The following is a 9,357-nucleotide window of genomic DNA, read 5'->3' as shown; positions in this document are numbered from 1 at the left end:
GTAAACCTTGAATTTGAATAATTCATAATGTATTTATAGCTTATAAATTTATTTTTTTGTGAAAATAAAAGGCTATAGTGTAATTTTACTTTTTTAATATTTTAAGTTGTATTCTTATCAAAATAACATACATTAAACCAATATAAAATATTAAGATATAAATGTATGATCTTGGAAAAATTCTCAAAATATTTGAGCCTTTTAAAGGAGAAAAACAAGCAAAGACGCACTCCTTTGAACAAGCCAATGAAGTTAAGTTTTTTCATAAGGCAAGCCAATGGAGTGGAGCTTCTCCTGTAAGACTAGCTCGACTAGCTCATGAGGTCGGGCTCCTCCTCCAAGACAAGCTCATAGAGTTATTGTGTTTAGGTACATTGAATAAAATCTTTTAAGAAATTTTAGAATTTTTTAAATTTGAATTTATTATTTATAAATAAACATTTTTTTCCACTATATTAACCAATATTTTATATGGTAATCTCATTGAAATCATAGGCTAATTGATATTATTATTATTGTTATTGTTATTATATTTGAATACAAATAATATAAAATTTAATACTAAATGAAATGTATTAGGTAAAAATTGTTTCATATAATTTGAATCTCAAAATTTCTTATGAGCTAAAAACACATGTTATAATATATCTATCCAAACCAGAGACATGCATTCATAAGTTAATGTTAGTATATTACTTATTGGCTGGACATTTGAAAAAAAAAATCACCATGATAGAATAAAAAAAACAAATTCATTTTAAAATAAATATACATAATATGTTATATATCCTCAATTTATATTCTTTTTAAACTCTTAATTTCTAAGAAATTAATACAAAAATTATATTATATGATTTCCTATTAGTAATTGGCTTAATTGAAAAATAGTAAAATAGTAAATGAAATAATTTAAGAGACTTGATAGGCTTGATCTAATGCATGAGACAAATCTTCTTATCATTTTATGGCTTTACTTCATTATGTATCTTACATTAAACCTTATTATCATAATTCTTAATTAGTTTAAGCAAAGATATAAATAATAAAATAAACATACTCCGGGTTTAAAGGTTTTATTTATAAAAAAATCTTATTTTCTCTCTTTTCATTAGTTCCTAGTTAGGTTCATTATATAGATAGTTATATCAAATCTAATGACACCATATTTCTTCTTGTTAATTTTATTATTATAAATGAAAGATGGGTTAACAAATAAATATGTGATTTTTCTTTCTATAAAATATAGTTTTTAAACTAGTTAATTAGTGTATAAATTTTGAATTATAGATTAGATGGGTTGATTGAAATTAACCCGAATCAATCCAATTGATTTATTTAATAAAAAATAATTTTTTTTTTAAATCAATTATTTTTATTAGATTTTCTTTAAATTAATCGAATCATTAATATTGACTCATCTCAATTCAGCTCTTAATTACAATGAATTGAGTTTTTAAATGTTATAAAACACAATAATTAATTGGATTATGTATTTATTGATTTAAACAACAAATGACTAATTTTTTAAATATAGAATTGCTAGACATTGTTTCAAACAAATAAATATAAATCTTTTTCCATGAAGAGGTGCCTTACCATAAACAATGCATGCGCCCATCTCATCACATGATTCCTCAAACGTGCATTCGGGCAACCAATCACAATTATTTTCTTAAAAAATAGAAAAGCTAATCAAATCAAATAAATAATAATTTCAAATTGTTTTTTTTTTCCTCACTGGATATTCCCTTCCTTCTTTCCTTGCTCAGCGTCACCGACTAAATTTACTTTTAAATCACCCTTAAAACGTCCTTTTATTTACAAGCACACCCTCTTCATAAGCAAACCTCTGTCTCAACACGCAAGACCCATCCTTACTTTCTCTTTCCAACCCAGTCCGAGTCAAAATGCTGGACCGGTGCATCGGGACTCACCGAGTCCGCCAGATCCAAAGAGCTATCCGCCACGGAAAAATCACACTTCTCTGCCTCTGCATGACCGTGGTTGTCCTGCGTGGCACAATCGGCGCCGGCAAGTTCGGTACGCCAGAACAAGACTTCAACGACCTCAAAAACCACTTCTACGCCGCTCGCAAACACGGCGAGCCACACCGAGTTCTCACCGAGTCTAACCAGCCCAACAACAACAAGAACGACGAAGCAAGTAATGCTGATGGTGCGAATAATTATGCCACATTTGATATCAGCAAGATTTTGGTCGATGAAGGGGAAGATGAGAAGCCGGATCCGAATAAACCGTACAGTTTGGGTCCGAAAATATCCGATTGGAATCAACTGCGAGAGAAATGGTTGAGTGAAAACCCTAGTTTTAGCAATTTTATTAAGCCTAACAAACCGCGTGTTTTGTTAGTTACAGGATCGTCGCCGAAACCTTGTGAGAATCCGGTAGGGGATCATTACTTGTTAAAATCTATAAAAAATAAGATAGATTATTGTAGACTCCATGGAATAGAGATATTTTATAACATGGCATTGCTTGATGCGGAAATGGCTGGGTTTTGGGCGAAATTGCCTTTGATTAGGAAGTTATTGCTTTCGCATCCGGAGGTTGAGTTCTTGTGGTGGATGGATAGTGATGCTATGTTTACAGATATGGCTTTTGAGGTGCCGTGGGAGAGGTATAAGGATTCGAATTTTGTAATGCACGGGTGGAATGAGATGGTTTATGATGAAAAGAATTGGATTGGATTGAATACTGGGAGTTTTTTGCTGAGGAATTGTCAATGGTCTTTGGATCTTTTGGATGCGTGGTCACCAATGGGACCGAAAGGGAAGATTAGAGATGAAGCAGGGAAGGTGCTTACCAGGGAACTTAAGAATAGGCCGGTTTTCGAAGCGGATGATCAGTCTGCAATGGTTTATTTATTGGCTACACAAAGGGATAAGTGGGGTGATAAAGTGTATTTAGAGAATGCTTATTATTTGCATGGTTATTGGGGGATCTTGGTTGATAGATATGAGGAAATGATTGAGAATTATCGCCCAGGTCTGGGTGATCACCGTTGGCCGCTTGTCACTCACTTTGTGGGGTGCAAACCATGTGGGAAGTTCGGAGATTATTCAGTGGAGAGGTGTTTGAAGCAGATGGATCGGGCGTTTAATTTTGGGGACAATCAAATTCTGCAGATTTATGGGTTTACTCATAAATCGCTGGCTAGTCGGAGAGTTAGGAGAGTGAGAAATGAGACTACCAATCCACTTGAAGTGAAGGATGAGCTTGGCTTGCTTCACCCTGCATTTAAAGCTGTCAGGGTATCAACAACATCTTGAGAGCTTTGATAATGTAGTCTACCGCAAGCTACTGGTATTTTTTCATTTGAAGTTATAGTGTATGTCAATTTGCTCGCAGTTGGTGTTATTGCTTGTAGAAGTACTGGAAATCTGTATGTTCTTTTCCTAATTTTGTGTTATCAGTGTTTAAATTATATTGATTTTTGAAGGATAGTAACTTGTGTCTCTTCTGACTTCTGACTCAAATATTATTTCATGGTTACTCTATATATATATCATTTTTAATTATGATGTTCATGCCTGTGGCTGCAATAACCTGTTATCGCGGTGTATACTCTTTTTTTTTTTCTTTTTTCTTTCTCTTTGTTTATTGCTCAGTATCTTTATCTATATGTAACAAATTTGATAATTCAGGTTGATAACAATAGCAATTTTATTGAAATTAAAAGAAATTGACTACAACAACCCAATTGAAAAAAAGATAAAAGATGGTTTCTGAGCATATTCAAGGTTGCCCGTGTCTCTATAAAAGCATATTCAAGGTTGCCTTATCCTCCCATAACTTAATAGAAAGTGCCCATAAGTTTTTCCATGATTTTTTCATAGCCTAGAATTCTTTAGCTGACATGTTTTGAAGTTGTTTCTCTAGTTCTTCCAAATTTTTTTGCTGAGTTTGTTGGTGTAGTTGATGCTCCTGCTGCCCTTCATGGCTGCAATCGCTTTAATAAATCATAACATCCTTGTCCTTTTTGCCATAGATCTACTGCTCTAATATTAATTATAACAAATCTAATAATTCAGATTGATAACAATAGCAATTTTATTGAATTAAAAGAAATTGATTACAAATATCTAATTGGAAAAAAGATAAATAGATAGTTTTTGAGCATATTCAAGGTTGCTTGGGCCTCCATAAGAGCATATTCAAGGTTGTCTTATCCTCCCATGACTTGATAGAAAGTCCCCATCAGTTTTTCATAATATTTTCCATAGTCCTAGAATTCTACTTGGCTAATAGAGAAATTGAAACAAATTCATATTCTAATTTAAAAGATTCTAGTATGATAATTTTAAAAATGTGAGTAAATTAAGGCTAGGACCTGGCACACTTTACTCATGATTTTCTGGTTAAATCATGATGAAAATCTATGGAAGAGGCCCTGCATGTTTAAATTGACAATATAGATTCTTGGACTTGGGTCAGATTTGTCCTGCTAGGGATTGATATTACCGTGAGCCTAAGTGCCTTTGATTTGAGAATTGCTTTTAAAATCTTAATGGACCAAATGTCTGTGATCCCTAACGCATGCAAGTGTAAAAAAGTATTTACATGATTTTTAATACATATGGAAGCAGTGATTTGTACTATGTAATCTGTAGTAAACATAATTCTTGGCTGATTCCAAAACTAAAGCTTCACAAAACATGATGCCAGCTTTAGATGCCACCAAATGAAAAAGATCCTTTCTACTTCCCAAAACGTTGCAATAGCTCTTTGAGAGAGGAACGTCACAAATTTTACTAGGAGAAAGAAGCTGCTATGCAGGGATATCAAAAGGTTTCCATGTTCTGAGAAGAAAGGTTACAAAGGAAATTCTTCCTTGTTTTGAAGTAGGAAATACTCGGCTAGTGGACTCACAAAAGCCTGATTCCAACTGCATGAACACAAGGAAACCATACATTCATGCGAATTACTGCTTATAATATTATTGAAGCACTATTAACTCGTGTGGATGCTGGAAATTTGGAGAGTGGCCTTTCATGATGATTTTCAAGGTCATTGCATCTGATTCTTATTTGAAGGGGCTTGTGCTATTATTCTTGAATAATTCAAATCTCTCTTTATGTAGTGTGAAAGTAAAGTTATTATCATAAAGTAAAGTTATTATCATTCCATAAAGACCATGGACAGAAAGGTTAAAATTGTTATCATACCAAAGAAAACCACGGACCTCATAAAGCAAATTGCAGCATAAACACATTTGATATTTTTAGCCGTTCTTATTGTAATAATTTCATATTAAATGCAACACTAAGCTAGCACAGTTAAGAAGAGAGGGAAAGGGGTTCGGCACATAACTTGTGGTGTTCCCATGATTTGCATTGGCTGGTAGGCATGAGGAAATGACTGATCATTGCCTTCAGGATCTTGGTGGTCATTGTTGGCTGCTTGTGATTCACTTTTTGGTGTGGAAGCTTTGTTGGAAGTTTGGAGATTATCCAGTGGAAAGGTGCTCAAAGCAGATGGACCAACAATCAAATTTTCAGGTTTATGGTTTACTAATAAATCTCTTGTCAGTTGGAGAATTAGGATTGAGAGCTGAGACTAGCAATCCACTTGGAGTGAAGGATGAGCTTGGCTTGCATCGCAATCCACTTGGAGTGAAGAATGAGCTTGGCTTGCATCGCCCTGCATTAAAGATGCCAAGGTATCATCATCTTGAGAGCTTTGATAATGTAATGCACTGCTTGCAGCTGTTATTCTTTTATTATATGTCAATTCGCATGCAATTGCTTGAATTTGCTTGTAGAAGCTCTGGATACAATATTCTGCATGTTCTTTTCTTAAATTAGTGAAGTCAAGTTTACCTGTTTTTCTACCTTAACTGTATTTGTGGTTTCTTTATATTTTGAAATGTTTCTTGGTCTGTGTTTGTGATAATGACTTAGTCTCATGGGGTTCTTATTTCTTTTTATTTATGTCGCACGGTTTGTACTCTTGGCATGCTGATCGAAATGAGGAAAAGGCTGAGGTTCTTTTTGTCATCGATTGGGAAATTTCTGTACATTGCCAAAGTCACATGATTTGTAGTGAGGATATTGAACATTTAAGATTAGCTTTGATAAAGATTGGATATATTTCTGCTTAGTTTGCAGGACACAAGGAGGCTGTTTTAAGAAAAAGCACATTCATACTATCCTTACATGGTATTCTATGACATCTCACATAATATTATTATGAAAAGCTTATTCCCAATTAATTCTTGAAGCTGCAATAGCCTTCTAACCGAGTAATGACAATTTACTTCATTTTATAACATTTTAGAAATTAATATGTCTGCTGTCATGACAACTGGCTTTGTAGAAATTTATTGTTGAATATGAGCTAAAAGCTGAGGAAATATTGTTAAATTTAGGTTGATTTTACCATAGCTCAACTTATCAGCTACATGTTTGGGCTGAGCTGATAAGAGATAGACTCTTGGATTTGGGGTTGGAGTTATTTTGCTAGGGATTGTCGTTACCTAGAGCCTGTGTGCCTTTGATTTGAGCATTGCTTTTGAAGTTTTGAAGATTAAAAGCTAGAGTAAGAAGAACGCTTTGCCTGATTATAATGCATGGGGAAGCAGTAATCTGCAAGAATGTTCTATGTTGATTCCAAAACAAAAGTTTTCAGGTCATGATTCCAGCTCTAAACACCACCAAATGAGAGGGAAAAAGAGAGAAACAACTCTGGGCGACTGTGCCCTAGAAAACATTACAATTGCTTGAAGAGTTAGTATGCAATATTGTGTGTGAGCTGGGCACATGTCACGTATTTGAGTAAAAAGCTGTCATAATGCGATGGTAGAACTTCTGTCTTCCAGATAAGAAGGGGGTCATAAAGGAATTAGATCTCAAGAGAGAAGTGAACTTAAAAATCGTAACTGCAACAGCTTGAGGACAAGTAAAGCATGTATTTACATAAATTACTGCCTCTATAATATACTATGAAGCATTAGTCAAATCTCAGAACATTTTCCTATTTATATGGATTTGCTCAACTTTTGCATCCGATTCTTACTGGAATGAGCTTGTTTTATCATTCTCTATCTTTTGAAAAACTCTTAAGCTCTTATCAGTGTACCTTAAACCATCGACCTTCTTTCCCAACATATTCATAGAGCAAATGCAGCATAAACACATTGATGATGTTAGGTTCTAATTAGAGTAATTTCTGATCAAATGCAGCACTATGCTAAACATGGTTAAGTAGAGGGAGAGGCTTGGGCATCTAATATGCAGTGTTCAGATAAATTGCACTAGTAACTGATACCCAAAGTTAGGCAAGCTATCTATTTCTTTACAGCTTGTTAAGGGCAAGGACACATCTCCATAAGGATCATATGTGTATGATGTAGATTACATTACTATTCCATTTTGCTCACATAAAATAATCTCCCCAAAATTGCGCCTAGTTTTGATGTTTCGAGTGGCTCAACCAACATGAAGGAAGCTGTATAGATGCTGATTTCTTAGTTTTAGTGTTTACTGTGTTCCTTTCACATGGCTTCTACGATGTTGATGAAGTCATGAAGTTGTGTGATTATAGGTGGGTTCTCAATACAAGAGAACTGTATCGACTGACAATTTCAAAATAAGTCCCATGAACAAGCACCTTATATTTAGGAAATTATCTGTTCATACCTCAGAATTGAAGCACCAAAACAACCAATAGATCTAGGAGATTGTGCCCCAGAAGCATGATCTTGTTTTGAAGCTGATGATCTGTATATTATTTAGAGAGTGCTTATTTTTGCATGGTCATTTGTGGGGGAAGGGGGGTGTTTGAGCTTGAGAGGTATGGGGAAATGATTGAGAATTGGATCGTGGTGATCATCGCTGGCCTGTTGTGACCTGCTTTTTGGGGTGTAAGCCTTGTGGAATTTTGGGGATTCGTAGTGGAGAGGCACTTGAAGCTGATAGAGCTTTTAGTTGTAGGACAATCAAATTTTTGGGTTTCAGATTTATGGGGTCATGCATAAATGCTCGCTACCTAGAGTTAAGAGAGTGGGGAATGAGACTAGCAATGCAGCCATCCACTTTCATTGAAGGATAAGCTCGGCTCCACTCGGCTCAAAATTGTGTTTATTAGCAGCCTCTTGACTGAGATAACTAAATAATGATAGCAATTTTTAATGAAAAGGAATATTATGGTTATGGATGGGACTGTCGTGGTGAATTGTGTGGGTAATGTTCTGCGGCTGTTTCTTTTAGAATGGAGGGGGTAGGAGCATCGTATATTGTGGAGCTTAGGGGACTGATTAATTCTTCACACTGGGCTTATGATTGATTTTACAGATGTATGATATTTTTAGTAAATAGAAGATTTTAGTCTTGTAAATATTCTGCACATACTTCAGCTTGTAACTTGGGTGTATAGATCTCAGTGAACAGAGTCAAACCATGGAGTCGATTTTATACTTCTGTCTTTTCTTTTCCTTTTTAATGGATATAACATGTACAGAAGAATGTCCGGGAAAAACAGAGAAAAAGCCAGTGTGGTGGCAAGTCATTATTCGGTAGTGTCGATAGCAAATGATCGATCGATTGATTGATGCAGCGCTGTGCATACACTTATTGGTGCCTATGGGCCACCACACAGCAACGATGACAATCACTGGCACTTCTGTTAGTGAAGAGACAAGGTTGATGATTGCATTACATGTGCTGATACAGCAAGATCAAGAGTATATGTTGCGACAAACCGTAGATCACGCATGTACTACTTAGATTATGCTTACTGAGAAATATTTTTCTAACTGTGCTAGTTTGGAAAATACTTTAGACTAATAGTGAAAAAACCTCACTTTAGTTCCCTGTAGTGTTGAGTATCAATGAATTTTCCTTGTGAATGTCATCAACAGGAGCGTTTACCTCAGTTGTGGAACATTGCTGTGCTGGTAGACTGACTGTGGTGTTAAATCGTTTACCTCAGCAGTGGAACGTTGCTGTCCTCTAGACTTGCTGTACCGCTAGATTGACTGTGGTGTTGAATCGTTGACCTCAGCAGTGTAACTGACATGATAAAAAAAAATTAATATTTTTTTTAAATATAAAAATGTTGAAGTAATAAATAATTTAATAAGATTAAGGTCAAATTATAGAGATGTTAATTATATAAATTATAGATAATAAGAATATAACAATAACAAGAATAATAATAATAATAGTAATAGAAGAAGAAGAAGAAGAAGAAGAAGAAGTTGATGAGAACTTTAAGATGAAAGATCAATGTAAGAATTAGACAATGATAACAATAAATATCAAGGTTATAGGTTCCGCTAATAATATGTCAAACAAGTATAATATAAACACTTATTATTTAATTGTAAACCACACACAT

At 34.5% G+C, this 9,357-nt stretch overlaps 2 protein-coding genes across 2 annotated transcripts; both read left to right on the top strand.

The window, feature by feature from the left end:
• Positions 1–1,809: 1,809 nt before the first annotated feature.
• LOC105119078 (xyloglucan 6-xylosyltransferase 2-like) lies at positions 1,810–3,518 on the top strand. Its single transcript, XM_011017180.1, has one exon. It carries the CDS (start codon positions 1,908–1,910, stop codon positions 3,288–3,290), a length of 1,383 nt encoding a protein of 460 aa, XP_011015482.1. The 5' UTR covers positions 1,810–1,907; the 3' UTR covers positions 3,291–3,518.
• Positions 3,519–5,352: 1,834 nt separating this feature from the next.
• Positions 5,353–8,884, top strand: LOC105119077 (xyloglucan 6-xylosyltransferase 2-like). Its single transcript, XM_011017179.1, has 2 exons — positions 5,353–5,680; positions 8,479–8,884. Exons 1-2 carry the CDS (start codon positions 5,376–5,378, stop codon positions 8,567–8,569), a joined length of 396 nt encoding a protein of 131 aa, XP_011015481.1. The 5' UTR covers positions 5,353–5,375; the 3' UTR covers positions 8,570–8,884.
• The last annotated feature ends 473 nt before the right edge of the window (positions 8,885–9,357 follow it).

Source organism: Populus euphratica, unplaced genomic scaffold (assembly GCF_000495115.2).
Source record: "Populus euphratica unplaced genomic scaffold, PopEup_1.0 scaffold2504.1, whole genome shotgun sequence".
Classification (NCBI taxonomy): domain Eukaryota; kingdom Viridiplantae; phylum Streptophyta; class Magnoliopsida; order Malpighiales; family Salicaceae; genus Populus; species Populus euphratica.
Note: the sequence above shows the minus strand (reverse complement) of the source record. Positions and strands in the feature narration are given on the sequence as shown.